The 20,000-nt window shown below is 37.4% G+C and overlaps 1 protein-coding gene across 1 annotated transcript in view; it reads left to right on the top strand.

Annotated features, from left to right (window-relative positions):
- LOC107567487 (SH3 and multiple ankyrin repeat domains protein 2-like) overlaps positions 1 to 20,000 on the top strand; it is a 52,246-nt gene that overhangs the window by 6,451 nt on the left and 25,795 nt on the right. Inside the window, exons 4-11 of the mRNA XM_016253181.1 lie at positions 252 to 321; positions 11,506 to 11,671; positions 12,038 to 12,241; positions 13,408 to 13,479; positions 13,928 to 14,036; positions 14,493 to 14,644; positions 14,994 to 15,161; positions 18,587 to 18,664. Coding sequence (XP_016108667.1) covers positions 252 to 321; positions 11,506 to 11,671; positions 12,038 to 12,241; positions 13,408 to 13,479; positions 13,928 to 14,036; positions 14,493 to 14,644; positions 14,994 to 15,161; positions 18,587 to 18,664 — 1,019 coding nt within the window. The remainder of the gene's footprint in view (positions 1 to 251; positions 322 to 11,505; positions 11,672 to 12,037; positions 12,242 to 13,407; positions 13,480 to 13,927; positions 14,037 to 14,492; positions 14,645 to 14,993; positions 15,162 to 18,586; positions 18,665 to 20,000) is intronic.

Genomic DNA, 20,000 nt, shown 5'->3' with positions numbered 1-20,000 from the left:
TTGCGTTGTGTTTTAGAGTTGAAGGAAACAGAAAAGGCACTGGTAATATTCTTCCAGGACATCAGTGTTTCTTTAAAGAGTTTTTCTTACACTGTACATGCATTAACAAAACTATGAGTTCCACCTTTCCCTTGACGTTCATGTGCTTCACACTAACCGCAAAAACAAGTCGAAATCATTTTCTTTGGTAAAGGAGTGTAGCGTGTGCAGCATTCCTGTAGTTCTTCTCTCAGATCCTGTTGTTATTCCAGACACGTCCCACAAAAGAAGCCCTCGTTCCCGCTGTCGCTCCACAATGGCAGCCGTCAGCAGAGGTCAGAGGTCAGAGGTCGCAGTGCAGGGTTCAGCAGCTCGGGACGCTTTACTGTCACACAAACTCACGCATCCTATAGCGCTCGCCATAGAAACCGCTTCTGCGATTGATTGATTGTCAAAAATGACAAAATGTAGGGCGAGGCTTGGGTCTGTGCATCGGTTGTTGATTGGATGTTGCAATGTGGGCGTGGCTCTTAAAAATGCAGATGAGTGTGAACTTGCAGGGGTGGAGCTTAAACATTAAATGATTGGAGAAATCTTGCATACGCTACTCGAGAGAGACGATCCTGCTGGGATATTCTGATTGAAACATTATGAGGTCAAAAATAATTCAAAATGAAACATACATGGATTAATCGTATAAGATATGCTACAACATTTATTTAGAAAACAGTTGGTGAATTTACATTTCATGCTATTTTTAATATATATGTCTGAAGTTATACATTTATAAAGCACTTTTCAGAAGAAATATCATTTTGAAGCAGAGTGTTGTTGAAAATTGTATAGACTCTTTGTATAGACAGTTAGATGTGAAGCACACGATGCTTAAATCAACATCTTCAACAGCTTTTGCACTAAATCCACTGTCTCTTAGAGTTTTTAATTGGAAGATGGGATTCATTTGGTTTTCTCTGCAAGGAAACACAGCATTGATTTGCATTTCATTAAAAAGTCATATCTCATTGACTTCATTAATGAACAGATCATAGAAGAATGTGACTGTTTGTGAGAATATGCATGTTGGTTCTTGTTCTTTTACAAATGCAAATGACTCGTTTTCCAGCAGCTTCGACTTGTGATCGATCTGTACATGTTATATGTTTTAACTCTCACTTCTGTCTGCATCACAGTCAGTCAGGATGATTTCTGCCTCGCCTTCAGACTGCTCTTCCCCGCACTTTCTCCTTCAGCTGCTGGAAAACTGTACATTATCTGCTCAATGTGACGCGGCACACAGAGCGTAACAACAGTCCTGACTGATTTGCCTGTCTCGCAGCCTGTTTCAAAATGTCTGAAAGCCCTCACCTGTCATTTACTTCTGAAATCTAGGCATGCTCTAAATTCAAGAAAACAGAGACAGTAACAGCAGAGGCAAAAGCAAAAATTCCAAAAGTGAAAAATAGTAGAGATTTTGGATCTTGGCTTTAATGATGAAGACAGAAGAATTGCATTTCCCTGCTTCAGTAAAAGCCCGTCATCCACACACACACACACACACACACACACACACTCCTCTTCTGTATTACTCTGTCCCTCATCAATGTTTCGACAGTGTTCAGACGTTCCCAGAGTTAGCAGAAGGAGAATAATCAGCGTTTCAGAACAGCCTTCCCTTTGAAATCACAAGAACAACTCCCCAGCGAGGTGCAATGAAATTAGAATAATACATCATATTAGATAGAATAAGATTAGCAAAGCTGGCTGTTAATGAATGTCTTTATTTGGCTGCGTCCTCTGAGGGTTAATACACAGATTTCCAGGCCCGGAGGGGCTCGAGATGAGCGAGTCAAACCAGGATAAAAGCACTGAACCTCCGGGGAGGAAAGAATTTACTGAGGAATGAAAAATCACTCCTGTTCCTCTTATCTCTAGCCTTGACTCACATCATGTCACTAGAGGCCTAGTTATTGATATGCTCATTAAAACAAAACACTCTCTAATAATACAAATAACAATTAGGGATACTAATGAACTATATAATAATATTTAGTATCGATGTGTGCTTACAGAAGCATGACTATTTTAAAGACAATTTTGCATCAGTAGTCTCAAAAATATAGACATATTTCACAATATAATGCCTGATGATAAATAATAATACTATCGGGAATAGTTAACTAGACAATGAGACTTTTTATTTCAAGATAACAATGTCTATATCACACACAAAAAATGAAAAAATATGAAAAATAAATATGAATAATATTTATGATGCAGTAATATGAATAATATGACACCGATTTTTTTTGTGAACTTTATAAGATCTCTATTTTTGTCAATAGTACGTTATTCTCTGACTCGTTTCTCTGACCCTGCAGGGGAGGAAAGATTTTTTGTCCTCTTTTCAATCCTCTTTTAAAAAAGCTGCCAACCTTCAGTGTTTAATGATCTGTGCTCTCTCTCTCTCTCTCTCTCTCTCTCTCTCTCTCTCTCTCTCTCTCTCTCTCTCTCTCTCTCTCTCTCTCTCTCTCTCTCTCTCTCTCTCTCTCTCTCTCTCTCTCTCTCTCTCTCTCTCTCTCTCTCTCTCGCTCTGTCTGAAGGTGAAGGTATGACAGGCATCAGCAGTATGTAGAAACAGTGCTTCACTGAGAGCCCTTAAAAACCAGACCAACAACCACAGACCAGAGAGATGAGACTCTATAAACAACACTGACCTCTGCTCACGCTTAGAATGCAAACATAAAGGGACTCGTGTCCTCAAACAGGACGAACACGCTCCAGTATATATATACATACATACAGTGGGTACGGAAAGTATTCAGACCGGTGTGAAAAACTTGTTGCATCTTTCCCAAAAAGACTCATGGCTGTATTAGATCAAAAGGGTGCTTCTACTAAATACTGAGCAAAGGGTCTGAATACTTAGGACCATGTGATATTTCAGTTTTTCTTTTTTAATAAATCTGCAAAAATGTCAACAATTCTGTGTTTTTCTGTCAATATGGGGTGCTGTGTGTACATTAATGAGGAAAAAAAATTAACTTAAATGATTTTAGCAAATGGCTGCAATATAACAAAGAGTGAAAAATTTAAGGGGGTCTGAATACTTTCCGTACCCACTGTATATATATATAACCTGTTGAAAAAAACAGCATTTGCTTATTTAGATGTGCTTTGAAGCATGACAGCTGGTTTGAGCTGGTCCTTCGTTGGTCCTGAGCTGGTTATAAACTGGTTATGAGCTGGTCCTAAGCAGGAGCTAGTTGCTTAGGACCAGCTTAGCACCAGCACATGACCAGCTTTAAAACCAGCTTATAACCAGCTCAGGACCAATGAAGGACCAGCTCAAACCAGCTGTCATGCTTCAAAACACATCTAACCAGCATATGCTGTTTTTTTCAAAAGGTTATATATATATAGGTTATATAAACATACCTAACCAGCATATGCTGGTTTTTTCAACAAGGTATACTGGAGAAATATATATATATATATATAAAATCCAGTATATTTCCCACATAACAAAAAAAAATGCTTAAAGAACATTTGCTAAAATTCCAATTAAGTTGAAAATGTTATTTCTGAATGTTCTCTGAATGAAAAAATTAGTTTTTTCTTGTTTACGTGAATGTTAACTTTGAACGAACATTCTGTTCACATTACTTGGTGAACATTGTGCATGAATTTGAGAATGGGATGATGTATTTTTTATAAGCCAAAACCTGGAAATGAGTAGCATTTCTGCATTTTCCGCTTCCTTCGTCCTGAAGTCAGTGGGTTTTTGAATGGATTTTTGGTTAAATGCTTCAAAATAATGTCTGTGGCGAACACAAGCTCAAGATATTTTCACATTTTATTCTACAACTTTAAATACTTCATTAATATCTGGGAATATATTTACTTGTTACTTTACAAAGCATTTGCTAACAAGTGTCTAAAATGACACTACAGAGGTTGTTGGGACACTAAACATCATCACACCGAACAGATAAACTCGTCTACTCACTTTGTCACTTTGTGTTAATAATCACACTCATGCAAACTATTCAAACTCCAAAAATGTTTTTAGGTAAACGCGGCGCTCCGGATGCTTTTGGGAGACAAGAGAAAGTGTTATTTCACTGACGACTGGACGCAAATGCAGGTGAAACCAGAAAGGGAAGAACTCCAGGAAAGATTTCTTTGGTTGGCATCAAAGCATAATAACAGCAGGTAAAATAAGTATTGAACACGTCACCGTTTATCTCAGTAAGGTGCTGTTGACCTGAGATTTTCACCAGATGTGGATACCAACCAAAATAATCCTTACATATAAAGAAAACAAAACAACGTGTAATAAAATGGAATGACAGGGAAAAAGTTTTGAACTATTGAAACGTAATGACAGCTGTCTGGAGAAACTAGTGGCACGCATTGCTCAGGTGTGAGTTTCTTCTTCCACACAAACAGTCTTCAAATCTTGAAGCTTCTGTGGGCCTCTTCTTTAAACTCCGATCTTTATTTTCTATTGGATTCAAGTCAGGTGATTGGCTGAGCGCTCTAGCAGCTTTATTTTCTTTCTCTGAACCCAATCGAGAGTTTCCTTGGCTGTGTTTGGGATCACTGTCCAGCCTTGTTTCATCTTCATCATCCTGGTACAGTAGGTGTTGGGACTGAAGCAGCTAATATTAATCTTTCTAATTACTGATAGATTTCAGCTGGTGTCTTGGCTTTCCATGCCTTTTTGCACCTCCCTTTCTTCATGTGTTCAATACTTTTTCCCATTACACAGAACTTAATTTCTGAACTTTTTTGTTTTGTTTTCTTTGTATGTATTGATTTCTTTGTATATATTCACCGACATCTGGTGAACATTTCAAGTCAACAGCACCTTGCTGACGTGTCCAATGCTTATTTTACCCGCTGAATCAGTCAAAATGAGCCTCTGAATCCTGATGGGGTTTCACAGCAAAAAGCCTGTCGAAGCGGCTGATGCTCAGACTTATTTGCATGCACTTACTCAGGCGCTCGGCCCACGCTCAGTTCAACACGATAAACGGGAGAAACGCAGTGTCAGTCCCTTCTGAATGACTCATCAGGATGCTGCTGCTGCCAATCGCATCGTCTTTAATGTACAAAACTACAAGTGCTGCTGGAGCCAGAATGTGAAGGACCGAGGAGAGCGGAGGAGCTGAGGATGAGGATGATGAAGAGTGTGTGTGGGTGTGCAGGGTTTGTCTGTCCTGCAGGCATATGTGCCCTCTCTTCAAAAACTGCAAACACCTCCAGCCCACACGCTATTTACACGCCTGCATACTGTGTGCTATTTTTACACCCAATGCATAGGATGAAGGAAGGAAGAGGAGGAGGACTGTCTATTTAAGTCAGAATGAGAGGAAAGCAATGGCCGTGCAGTGAAGTTCAGTCTTATCTAGGGTTGGGTACCGAAACCCGGAACCAATATGGCACCGGTACCTATGTAACCCGTATGTACTAGAACCGAATCAGAACGCAGATTTCGGTGCCATGCCTGAGCGATCGATTGAAATATTTGTCCTCTGGTTCTCCGAAACGGATGTAAGCACCGCACGTGAAAAATAATTTCCCGACTGAGAAAATGCACGTGAACTCAAGTCGGAAAGCTGTAAGAATACAAATCCAACACATCTTTGTAGTAACGCGAGTGTGTATGTTGTTTTCACATTCTGACTTAAAAGCAGAACTCGGGAAACGAGAGCATCGAGGAGCGCGTGAATGCAGTAATTACACTTGCTCTGATGCCTCTCGTTAACTAAGCTAAACATGCTTAAACTAAAACGCCTAAAGCTAAACCTCCCTTGTATTCACATTTCTAAACCTGTTGTCCAACAAAAGAGAACATTATAACCTTCTTACTCCACAACACCAGTCACATGCTTGCTTCTGTGATCTGATGAGGCTTCTCGTCACAGAACGAGGCAGAACATATGTTCCATGCGCTACTTTACAAAGAATACATCGATTAGCAATAGATTATAAATATACTTAATTATTATGAAAATACCAGAGATGGCTTGAATAACACAGATAAACTATATTGTTGCAGTCTAGTGTTTAATGTCTTTGTTTTATCATTCAAAACGTTTCTATGTTCTGTTTACTCAGTTACAGATATAATAGCCATGCCTTTGTGCATATGAGGGATTTCCTGGAGGGTCGTGAGTTCTCTGCTTCTGTGACTGGATGTGTGGATTCTCTGTGCGAGGATGCCCTCTGGCGTCCAGTGTGAACGAAACAGACATCGTGTGTTTATAGTGCTAATGGCCAATCCACCATCTTTTGGGGAAATTTGGTTTAAAAAAAAACGTTTTAAAAGTATCATTTGGCACCGGTATCGAAAAAACCCCAAACGATACTCAACCCTAGTCTTATCAAACAACTATAAAAGTCCAAATACACTTTATTTTGATTGTTCCCATTGCATATTCATTAGACTCTATAAGCAACTTTGCAACTATATGCAAGCTAGCTGTCATTAGAGTATTAGTTGATTGTTGGGTTAGGGTTAGTAGAATAAGTTGACCTGTAGTCTTTTTAATTGTATTTTTATTTAGTAGCAAAGTCGGCTTTTAAGCCTCTTTGGATAAAAGCGTCTGCTAAATGAATCGATGTGTTGGGTTGAAACTCTTCTCTTGTGTTTGCCTCTTTAAGGTGAATCGCTGGCTTTGGATAAAAGCGTCTGCTAACTGAATAATGTAAATCTAATTCAAATACTTCACTTGACTTTTCCTGTATTTGTCGGATTTATTTAGCAGGGCTGTCGTATGCAATAACATACCAGAGAGAGAGAGAGAGAGAGAGATTGGTCGTCTTGTTTACTACTTTAGCTTAATTTTTTTATATTAGTATGGATAATTAAACCTCCTGCCGGTCAATATTTCTGACTTTCAAAGCTCGTGTTTTCACCTCTCTGGCTTGATGTCAACTACAAATTCATGTAGACATTTTTTATTTTTTTTTGCATGATTACAACAGAGAAGGGGAGTTTAATATTTAATGCCAATTAGAAAGAGCAGAGGTAATTAAAGCTGCTCTATATCGTTTCATATTTGGACAAACTGAGGTCAGAGTTAACGATTAGAAACACTTCCACACTAACTACTAGACATATAGATGAAAAAAAGGATATATTTTTATAATGTTACTGTATACTGTTTGTACTATTGTTCTGAAACATTAGGGTATGTGCTGTTTCAGCTCAGTTTTTAGATGTCAAGAACTTCTGAACCGTTCAGAATTATTAAAATGAATAAGAATTAATTTAAAAAAAAAACTATATTGCTCTTTTGCAACCACCATATTCATAATGGTATCCACAATTAGCGAACCACTTTTTTTGAGTTGAGTTCAATCTATTTTTATTGTTTGAGGGTTGGCAGTATTACATTTATATATATATTTATTATAGTTATTTAAAAATGCATTTCAAACAAAATTGAGTTTTGGAGCTGTACAAGTGTTGTTTGTCAGTGATGAGTGCAGTAAGCATGCTCTGCTGCCCTCTTGTGTTTGGTCCCAGACTTTCACCCTGAATATGTTGATGTTTAGTCTTGAAGAGTCTGTGAACATGCCTGACACACTGATGCTGTTTAGCTGGAGTGATGCAAGAGGACGAAGGAAGTAAGAAATCCTTTAGATTTTCTGCTTTACCTCTGTTTAGTTCGAGCTAATTGATCAGATGACAAGCGTTTATGATCAAAACTTTGAAGATAAAGTTTGCATGAAGAAATATTAGAATTGACAAAGTTTAATGTTCTATCCATGTGTTTGAGTCAATGGAAACGGGCAAAAAATAAATAAATCTGTTACCCAAAGTATTACTCCATAACCTAACATGCAGAATGAACCTTTTGTCTATACTGTAGATATAATATAACTGCATATTTTTTTGAATACCCACATTCTTCAAAATATCTTATTTTATGCTCAGCAGAAGAAAGAAACTCATACAGGTTTGGAACAGCTTGCACACTTATGTGCATGCATGTATAACGAACAAATCAATATGAATTAATGTTGTAAAGATGTGTTGTCCATTGTTAGTTTATGTTAATGCATTAATAATCTAAGCTACTGATGAAATGAGTGCAGTGGTTTTCAGACTTGTTCTCTGTCTCTTTGTTTGTTTGTTTACCTCTCACTAAAGAGTCGAGCTGTATTCTGTGTGGAGAGACAGCAGAAACAGATTGATCACGTGTTATTTTCATTGGCAGAATCACTGACAGGGCAGACGATGGCACGAGGAACAGAACACAAGAAGATAAACAGGCGTTTTTGACTAAGTTTGCTGATGCTCAATGACATAAGGATTATTTGTGTTATGAGAACATTTGTACAAGAACAACACAAGAGCACAAACTCATTCAAACACTTGTTTGCATGTGCATTAGATCTATTGCAAGCCATATTCGCAGTGTTCAGTGTTGCCAACTTAGCAATTTTGTAGCTAAATTTAGCAACTTTTCAGACTACCCTAGCAACCTTTTCTTCCAAATGCACCTAACAAGACATTTGGCTTTTTTTATTATTATTATTATTATTTATTTGGCAACTTTTAGCAACTTGTGATAAGTGACTCAAACAATAAAAAGGCGCATACACTCTAAAAAATGCTGGGCTAAAACAACCCAATAGCTGGGTTTGTCCCTTTTTAACCCAGCGCTGGGTTATATTTAACCCAGCATTTTTTAGAGTGTATTTACCATTTAAATGACACAAAAATAGAAAGATGCCTAGCAGTATACACATCATGCAAATTAATGTAGCTGCTATTTGAAATTGTTTATTTAATAATGATAATAATTGAATAATTGTTCAATAAAGCTTGCGCTGCGACTGTTGATCAGTTAGTACACTGTAAGAAAAATCTCTAGAAAAATGGAAAAGGTACTAGTAATTTTCCAGGACATTATCCATTGAAGCCCTGTAAACTGAAAAAACACAAAATACAATGCGTAATTATAAATGCATGTAAACAGTGGACAAATCAATACAATCGATACAGAAAAATCCTTCATATTAACATAGTAGATTCTGCCCTATTTTTACAGACTTTTCTTACTAACTACACTGCTTAAAAGTATAATTGTTCAGAATGTGTAGTACTTGTTCACTAGCTAATACATAAAAACTGAAATTGTAATCGTTCAAAAAATGTGTACGTTTGTACATGTATTTAAAAATAGTTCTTTATATTTTATAATATTATGCATTTATATTATTTTATGAACAAATCTAAATTAGCATGTGTAAAAAAAAATGTATGACATCACAGCATCATTTTGCAACAAACCAACCTTCCTTTAATAACTTCTCCTGAAAATGAGTTGGCAACGCTGTCAGAATCAGTTCGAGTGAGTTTTGCTCAGAAAAGGTTTGATGTCACCCTCAGATCAAAATGTCATTTGGATGGATCGAGCTGTTTTTCAGTCTGATTGATCGGTCAGTGCCTGGATGATTAAGCGTGTCTCTGCAGGAGCTGTGACGGTCCTGCTCTGTTCTTCTGTTTCAAGCCTTTGCAGTGACCTAAATAATGTCCCAGTTTAAAATGAGCTCTGTCTCAGGTGAGGAGGCAGTGACACACAAACGAGTCTTCATGCTATTAAAATCACCAGCCTGTGTTAACTGTGTGAGCTTTCTAATATTGCATTGTAACCGTATGTTTAATGCTGGATCTCCTTGCATCTTTGAAGACTTTTGCATTGCATTAACCACTGAAGCTGGCTCTACTCGGAAGAAAACTGATAGAAATGCAACAATTAAAACTGTAATGTTAGTATAACCTAATGCTTACTTGCTTTAAAACGAACTAAACGCACTTATTTTTACTGTTGTTTTTAACTGGTGTGGGAGTGCAAAGCAATGCCCATCATTCAGGACACAGATGTTTGAGAGGCTGAGCTGTGCACAGTGAAGGAGTGGACCTAATTTATATATTGGAATATATCAGTTGAATATATCAAACCATCTTTATTTAAAAGTTGCAGCATGTCCTGAGTAAGTCGTTCTCTCAAATGATGGTTCATTTTGTGAGTTATCTTTCCTTTTACGTCTTAATTGTGGCTCTTATGGCTGGTGTTAGGATATCCAGCACATGGAGTTATTTGGAGCAGTCTCTTCAGAGAGTCACTAGGGGACCGATCTGAATCATCTGTATGAGAGCGACTCTGGATTTCATTTCATAATATCTCACCTGCTTCTCACACATCCAGAGAACTTCACTTGCACTGACCTTTTCTGCTGAACATTATGCATGTTTTTTTTTTCAAAGGAAAAGATGCAAGCATCATTTTCTTGTTGTTCGTCAGATCCTCTGTTGAAGTGATTCGAGTGACATAAAGGATTTATTAGCATTCACTCTGATCGTCAGTGGGGATCCTGCGGCTATAAAGAGCATCTTCTCCTCTTCAGTGGCTCAAATCACACACAGAGAAACAAGCATTGACGACTTTCAGGTTTGAAATGTTTTTTTAATGTTGCATGTGATGTTCTGAATGCCTCGTCAACATTTTCAGCAAAGTAGCCTATGTTTAAAGGGGTTCTCTTACCCCCTACCGTTTTTCCCAAAATAACCACAAGATAAAGTCAAGATCAATGTTTATTGTAACGATGGACTACGTTGGTGATGTAAGTAAGTTCTGTGGTTTATATGAGACCAGTGGGGTCTTGAAACATACAGAACATGAAGATGAAAATATGTACGCAAATTACCACTTTCACAGAATTTGCATTATATAAATATTATACTATAATTACAATTATTTCAGGCTGCTCACATTCAATTACAAATGACATGAATCACGTAAATCGTTTTTTAATTCATAATGGTGAAATCTGTTGGGTTAAGAGGTCACTGGATACTATTCTTTTAAGGTTTCTGTAGTAAAGGAGTTAGTGAATGTTTACAGCTATAATAACCTGAACTGCTGTCAGGTTCTGTGAACAGTGAAGCCCCGCCTTCTTTGCTTTGATTGGCGTCTGAGTCACTGACGAGCTGCAGGACTGCCAAAGCAGATCAACCTAAACATTTAACAACTTGTATTACAGGTGCAAAATTACAAAGTCATATTTCAATATTCAGGGATTCTGCCGATAATCAGAAGATATGTTGCTGTTTGTGTTGGCTATTTTTGTGTGGGGCTCAGTTCACAGCTGTGACAGAAATACACTTTTCCATTAGGGGATGTATTTTTCACCTGAATTGATTTCTGGGGCATTTTTACCTTTTAATCAGAGCTCTGAACTGGTTCAAGGAGCGAAAACAAAAAGCGTATAAATATAATACAATTATTATTATTATTACAGGCAAAAAAGTTAAAAAATAACATTATTAACCAGTATTTTTTTCTACTCAAACCAGTGGAATGGTAATAATAAAGAAGCAACACATGAACAGAAACGTTAAAATACTGATTCTAATCGGGGTGAACCGATTTTTTTTTGTTTTTTCATTTTTAAGCAATGTCAATTTTTTTTCTACATTGTAACTTTTAAAATATGGCAATATAGGCCTGTTATCAATCAAATAAAATCCAAATACATAACATCTTTGCTAAGTTTTAAAGAGGAGGCCATCTATGAGACGATCAGGAAAGAACAGACTGTCAGCCACATGACGGACATCCAGAGCCACTCGCTGGTCATTAGAGTGAATATCCCAGACCTGCAGCAGACAGTGAGTGTGTGTGTGTGTGTGTGTGTGTGTGTGTGTGTATACTGTGTGCTTGATTCATGACTGAAGCCTCTTCGACTCAACCAGTCACATGTGAGGCTCGATTGATCAAAGATTCCATAAGTAATCAAATTTCCATTAATATTTTGACATGTCAGTGTTTTCAACTGAAGCTGTGTGAACCCAGTGTGACAAGTAAAGATTCTGTGTGTAAGCGGTTGAAAAAAAATGGAAGCAGCCGCTGAGAAATGATCAGATGTAATGTGATTATGTTTATGATTGACATACAATAGCTTATGCTTGATGTGTGAAGCACTGTTGTACTGAACCGAAGCCTCACATGACTCTTTACTGACGTCTCTTCCACAGAAGGTCGTGAGGTTTGACCCCAGTGCCTCGGTGTGGGCCGCCAGACAGCGTCTGCTGTGTACTCTGAGTCAAAATCTGAAGGATGTGCTAAACTACGGCCTCTTCCAGCCGGCCAGCGACGACAGAAACGGCCAATTCTTGGATGAAGAGCATCTCGTCGCAGAATATCCACAGCTGGCCTGTGAGGGCATCCCGTCTCTGGAGGTACAGGGCTTCGGAAAGTAGGGCTGAGTAAAAAATATAGATATCTCGATATTAATCGTTTCGCATTTTTACAGAACGATATTGATTCTTAAATCCCAAGAATCGATTATCCTAGCCTGTTTTCAGTTAATGGACGGAACATTGAAGGGCACTTCCCATCCAATAAATCGCAATAAGAATTGTGCTTTGGTACTTTTAATATGAAACAAAGTCTCAGATTTCAAATTATGTCCATTGTATTGCAGTATTGAAATAATAAATGCAGTTTTGGCGCTGTTTAATGTGGAGTGACAGATCGCTGTAGCGCTTCAGTGAACTGATCATCTCCTCCGCTTTATTACTAGTTATAGCACAAAATAAACATGACTAAACATCCGAAGGTAAGTTAAAAGAAAGAGTACAACTTTACAATCCGTATCCCGTCTCATGTAATCGCTCAATCAGTGTTTCAGCCGCGCAAAGACGTCAATATAACGGCTTGTAAACAATGCCACGTCACATTTACCTCAGAAACACATATTCGTGACCATAAACTCATTAGTCAGACAGAAAAATAAACTGTAGAGAGGGGCATTTTGCTAAATACATATACATCTTCATTATACATTTTACTGTTCTTCAATGTTTAATTTATGTTTGAATAAATCCATCAAGTTTTTATGACAGCCACCATTATGTTTATATAAAAAAAACCCGAATTGAAGTAGAAATATTATTATGTAATTGTAACTTTATTCTTTTAAAAACTTCATTAAGTGTAATTTTAACAAATCAGTCAATTTTAACCTTCAATATTATAGTAATGTAGTACCAACTGACTCTCATGTATATTTTACAGCATTAGTTGAGAGATTTTTTTTTTCTTGAGAAAATTTGGCATGTACTGCACCTGATATATATCCAAAATAATCCATACTGAGTCAAATCGAATCGAATTGGTAATCGAATCGAATCGTGAAACTTGTGTCAAAACCCAGCCCTATCGGAAAGTCAAAGCAGAGCAATAAAACACATTAGCAGAACTTCGATCAATACAGTCTTTCCCAATATTTCAAGCAGCATACCTCAGGACATCAGGAACCGATGATTCTTTATGTTAAATACTTGTCACCCTTGCAATTGCTGGAATTAAAACCTGAGAACTTCTATCTTCCTGTGTGCTACAGTTTCGCTACAAAACCAGACTGTACGATCAGCCCGGTGCGGATGAGAAGCAGATTGCCAAACTTCACACAAAGGTGAGAGCAAATATGTCCTTTCTTGTTTGTTTGGTTCATGTTAGAAATCACTTTGAATTGTTCCTTTTTTTCATGAATAATCATTGCTGAATAATTCAAAATGAGTGAAGATGGTTGGGGTGGAGAGAGAGAGATGGCGAGTCTAGTATATTCTAGTGCTGTCTGTTTGCATGAAACTTATGAAGCTACACATCTGTGCATCTGCGTTTGGGCTCATTTTGATCACAATCATCTGATTACAGTGAAGTAATGATATGCAATTTGCATAAATAAGCAAAAACACGTATTCAAGTAACACACAGTAATGTATCTAACTGTAAACAGACGTGTTTTGCTGTGTGACCGTATCTGCTAGTATCTGATGATGTGTATCTAATAGCTTTAAGAATTCAGTCTAACGGCTTCTGACAGAAGGATTTTGGCATCTTTCTTTATTTTCTCTCTCCAGGCCAACTTGAGGAGGTTTATAGATTGCATCCAGCATCATCAGCTAGAGAAACTCTCCAAAATGCTGGACCAAGGCCTGGACCCCAATTACCATGACATGGACACTGGAGGTATGTGTTCTTATGTTTTTTCAGTGCATGTTTTGTCCGCATAGTCACAATGTCAGGTTTACGCTGTGCTTTCAAAGCTATGGCAGAGAGGAAGAGTTCAGTGAATAATGTGTGTGTGTGAGTGTGTGTGTGTGTGTGTATGAGAGAGTGTGTGTTTGTGTGTGTGTGTGCAAGAGTGTGTGCGTGTGTGTGTGTGTGTGTGTGTGTGTGTGTGTGTGTGTGTGTGTGTGTGTGTGTGCGAGAGTGTGTGTGTGTGTGTGTCTGTGTCTGTGAGTGTGAGTGAGTGTGTGTCTGTGTGTGTCTGTGTGTGTGTGTGTGTGTGTGTGTGTGTGCGAGAGTGTGTGTGTGTGAGTGTGTGTGTGTGTGCGAGAGTGTGTGTGTGTGTGTCTGTGTCTGTGTCTGTGAGTGTGAGTGTGTGTCTGTGTGTGTGTGTGTGTGTGTGTGTGTGTGTTATAGAGACACCGCTCACGATTGCGGCGCAGCTGGAGAATACGGTGGAGTTTATTAAAGCGCTGAGACACGGAGGAGCTCATCTGGACTTCAGGGCTAAAGATGGCATGACTGCGCTCCACAAAGCAGCTTGCTCTAAAAACCAGGCCACGCTCAAGGTACTCAACTCAACTGAGTTTCAGTACATTAAAATCAGGGATATAACACAGCAATGGTGCAGCGGCTGCTATAATTACAGCATAAACAGAACATAAAGCACCACTTACTTTACCAGTTCAACCATTACAACAACTGTACAACACTACTCATACTTTTCATGCCTTATCCATCCTGAGACACTAATGGGACGATAATGGGACACCAAAAGGAACTCTATTCAGTTACTTTAACTCTACTGAATTGCAAAGTGGCAAATGAATGGGAAATAAGAATGATAGCGATGCCTTAGTTGTGTCACTTCAGCATCATGTTGCGCTGGTGTTTCTTGTGAATGATTGTGCTCTTCAGACGCTGCTGGAGCTCGGGGCTTCGCCCAACTATAAAGACAGTCGTGGTTTGACGGCGCTGTATCACACGGCTGTGGTTGGTGGAGACACAGACTGCTGCGAGCTGCTGCTGAACCAGAACGCCTCCGTCTGCTGCCAGGACGAGAACGGCTGGCACGAGATCCACCAGGTCAGCTTCACACGCCGCTTTACTAAAGATAGAAGGGTCCCAGGAGTACCAAGTATTGGAATCATACCTCATTACTCTACTCAAAATGTACTTAAAACTGTTTTTTTTTCAGCTGCTTACACACATTTTCAAAACTTTGCCTCTTTTTTACACACAAATCCAAGAACTGCACACAAAATGCAAAATGCATCACATCTCTTGCAAAATGAAGCACTGCGTTCAAAATATTACAAACACATCTCAAACACATCTGCCATAATATTATATTTCTGGATATATCATATACACACAGTTATTCAAAACCTAAATCTCTTCTTTTATGAGCTCCTGAGTACATTTCTGTACAAGATTGAAAGTAATTAGCAGAGAGATGGTGAAAAATTCACGGTAAACACGAAAACAATATTTACAGTATATATTCTGGTTTAAATACAGCTGAAGTTCTGCGGATGGCATCTGTGAGCTGTGATTGATCACTACAGCATAGAATGCATTTACAAGCAGAAATGTGAAGTTTTATTGTATATTGTTTATGACTTTTTATATGGTGCTCTTTTTGTAGGATGAAGGATTCTAGATGTCTAATTACTGTGGAAGTTTTTTTTTAAAGTTTACAATGCTTTATGAATAGTTCAGCCCCAACCCATCACTTGAATAAAATAGAAAAAGAGCATTAACACCTTGAAACCAGAAAAAGCAAAGTAAAGCTCCTACCAAAAGTATTAGACAAAACGTTCTGCTTACATAAGCTGGACATAAAATGGAAAAGCTCACAGAAGAACTGCTCTGCTGAGCAGAACTGTGTGCGTGTTCAATAAAAATGTAACACGATGTTATAGTTTTTTTTCAAAATGCTTACACACAGTTTTTGAAACTATGGCTCCATTTCTCAAAACTATACACACAAAACCACAAAACACACACACACAACATACAAAACAAGCAAACACTTCTTTCAAAACTATTTTAACTCTTCTAAAAATGGTATTTCTGCATAGTAACTCTAAATAAAATAATTAGCCACATACACGCCAAACTACACACAGATGTGAAATATGTACAACATTGCTCTCGTGAGTCTTTTGCGTGTTCAGAGTGCACTCGCACACACTGTACATGCATGTGCACATATACACTGAATATATACTATGTACAGCTGATGAATTTGACACAGTTATGCAACTGAACTTGAATCACTCTTGAACTGACTGAAGCTACTGACTTATTAGAGATAATGATCGAATGATGTGTGTAATGTAGAGAACTTTAGAGTTTTGCAAAACGTTTGTTTTACAATATCAGACAGAGTTTAAAGCATGTCATGTGCTTGTAGTTTTGCAGACTTGGTCTAAAGTTTAGGAATATGAGTGAATGGTTTCAAGTGCGCCTCCAGTACCACTTTTAGTGTCTAAGCAATTTGAAAAAACTGTGATATAATTTTTCTGATGCAAAATCAACTTTGATGTTTTTGTTTATAGAAAGTCTTTCTCTCGTTCTGCATGTTCTGTGTCTTTTAAATAATGTATGTGGGTTCCTCTTTAACTTTGGGGGCATTTGTGTCTGTGTTTCAGTGGGGCTTTTGTTGTGTGACTGTAAGTCAGGAAGAATGATGCACAAGCACAGATGCTCAATTTATGACCTTGTTTATTTATAAATTACAGAGTGAAAGCTGTGAAAATGACCATGTACAATGACTTTACTGTCATTTTTAATCTATTTGATGCAATTTTATTTTAAAAAAAAATGGAATTGTTTTTTTGTGGAATTGTGATGGAACAAATGCCCCTAGATGCACTTGAAGTCCGTAGAGCCTCGTCATCTGCCTTTAAATGCCAAAACTGATCACCACATTTGATTTTTGACACATTCCCCCTGGACATTTTATTCCATACATGCAAAAGGTTTAATCGTTATTTGTATGTTTTATATGTTTTGAATCTAATAATACAAATAATACTCTTTAAATTCTTCTCAAAAATGTACATTACATTTAGTCATTTAGCAGACACTTTTATCCAAAGCGACTTACACAGGAGGACAATGGAAGCAATCAGAACCAACAAAAGAGCAATGATACGCAAGTGCTATAACAAGCCTCAGTTAGCTTAATGCAGTACATGTAGCAAGGTTTTTTTTTAAATCATATAATAAATAAAAAGAAAACAAATAGATAGAATACAAAAAGATTAGAGAAGCAAGTGTTAGTTTTTTTTAAAGAAAACAAGCAGCTTGCTGCCGTGTTCTGGATTAATTGTAGAGGTTTGATAGAAGTGGCTGGAAGACCTGCCAAGAGAGCATTGCAATAGTCCAGCCTGGACAGAACAAGAGGTTGAACAAGGAGTTGTGAAGCATGTTCTGAAAGAAAGGGACGGATCTTCTTGATGTTGAATAAAGCTAATCTGCAGGACAGGGCAGTTTTAGCAATGTGGCCTGAGAAAGTCAGCTGATCATCAATCACAACTCCAAGGTTTCTGGCTGTTTTTGAAGGAGTTATGGTTGATGAGCCTAACTGGATTGTGAAATTATGATGAAACGATGGGTTTGCTGGAACCACAAGCAGTTCTGTCTTAGCCAGGTTGAGTTGAAGGTGATGGTGCTTCATCCAGCAAGAAATGTCTGTTAGACAAGCTGAGATGCGAGCAGCTATCGTCGGATCCTCAGGATGGAGTGAGAGTTAGAGTTGAGTGTCATCAGCATAGCAGTGATATGAAAAGCCATGTTTCTGAACGACAGAATCTAGAGATGCCATGTAGTCAGAGAAGAGAAGTGGTCCAAGAACTGAGCCCTGAGGCACCCCAGTAGCTAGATGCTGCGACTTGGACACCTCACCTCTCCAAGATACCTTGAAGGACCTATCTGAGAGATAAGACTCAAACCACTGGCGTGCGGTTCCTGAGATGGAATTGTATTGGAATTGATGTATTGGAATCAGCAGTAGAAATCATTTTGAAAATTCTGATATTATAATAAAACTAAATGTTCAGATAGTAACATGGTTTTGAAACAATCCAATGTCTGTGGTAACATCATAAACTGTAAAATGATGGTAAAAATGACAATTTAAACAACTTTACAGTTCAAACAATACAAGTTTTGACAAAAACAAAAAGTTTTATAAAATGCTAATGCCAATATGCTCATATTTCAGCCTTTAAACCATTAAGAAAAAGAATAAATCAAAGCGACAAATTATTTTATATTTTACTTAATTATTATTTTTTAATTATACATTTTCTGCACTAGTCTAAACACAAGCAGCAGGTGATCTGAATGAAAAAGCAGATTCACTTTCTGACAGTAGGTGACGCAAATACTCCTGCGCTTTATTAGGAATAATACAGTCGGTTCCCAGCTGAATGATTAAAATACATATTTCATATAAAGAAACGCTTCAGAGATTGACGGTGTGTTTGTGACTCCTGCAGGAGAAGTGCGCTCACGTGCTGCTGGTCAGAGGAGCCGACAAGGAGCTGAAGAACTGCAATAATCAGAGTCCATTCCAGGTAATGTCTTCATGAACCGTCCGCACACACTTCTCTCGTGCATCTCAGCAAACTTTTAACTTAAAAAAAATGTTACTTTAAAAAGTTCACTTGTGCATTGTTATTTATATCACTGAAACCTATGTTACATTAACCTTGCCATAAAATAAATATGATAAAGGTGGATCACGCTGCATGTGTTAGTCTTGGTTTGTAATATATCGATTAGTATGCTTTATATCAGTATCGTGACCACATTATTTAATATTGGTCACTAATACAATTGTTTGAAATTATATTTAATAATTAAAAGCACTATGTATTTCAGTACACTGTAAAATCCAATAGTTTACCTTACTTAGATTTAGTTAGTTATCTTTACTTAGTTGTTATACTTACTAGGTTTTATTAAGTTACAGCTACTTTCAAGGCAAATAAAACAATTTACTTACTGTTTTGAGTGACACTTACTTAAAATATTCAAGTAGCCACAAAGGAACCAATGACATTAATAAAGCAGTGAGAGGCAGCAGTGCACTAATATGTTGCTAATGTGCAACATAACAACAGCAGAAGAAGAAAAGAAAACGAGTCTTAATAGACTTTTCACTCATTTCCTCCATGTCTGCAGTTATCTTTCACTAGTTGCATTCACTCGTTTCCCAAAGTCATCTTGAATGTTGAATTCTCAATACAACTGAAATATTTGAAAGAACATCACATAAGCTAACTTCATAAATTGATGTTGATTTTCCTAAAATGTGTTTTTTTTAACTCCCCATTATAGTGATTAGCAGTCCCTTTGGTTGGGCACTTTGAACTTGGTTTACGTTACTATAATTATCTTCCTGTTAATGTAGTAATGCATTATGAAGTCAGAGTTATTTGATTTCAAAGGAAGAAAAGTAATAAATAGGTTGCTTTTAGAAAGTGACCTATCTTCTAATTAAAGGATTAGTGCTTTAATTGTGTGTTCATTAATAAACTTTATAAAATTTCTATTTTCATAAAGACCCTGAGATGCATTTCTTTCGATTTATATAATTCTTAAAACGTGTGTGGTAACCTGCTGAAGTCACACACAGACTTAAACATTCAGCACGTGAACCACAACAATGGTAACAATTCAATTTAATTTATTTTCATTACTTGTAACAATAGCCATTTTATTTGCTCTTTTTGTTGTGCTGCTACTGACACAAGACAGCAAATAAAATTGTCAAATAAAATCAACAACTATAAAACAAAGCAACTGTATAATTTATTCATACCGCAATGCACTCTAGGAGTCAGTGAGTAGCTATACTAAGTCATGAGTAAACCTAAAGTAAAGGATCAAGTACCCCCTACAGTTCTT

Source organism: Sinocyclocheilus grahami, unplaced genomic scaffold (genome assembly GCF_001515645.1).
Source record: "Sinocyclocheilus grahami isolate Dianchi unplaced genomic scaffold, SAMN03320097.WGS_v1.1 scaffold1163.1, whole genome shotgun sequence".
NCBI classification, from domain to species: Eukaryota; Metazoa; Chordata; class Actinopteri; order Cypriniformes; family Cyprinidae; genus Sinocyclocheilus; species Sinocyclocheilus grahami.
Note: the sequence above shows the minus strand (reverse complement) of the source record. Positions and strands in the feature narration are given on the sequence as shown.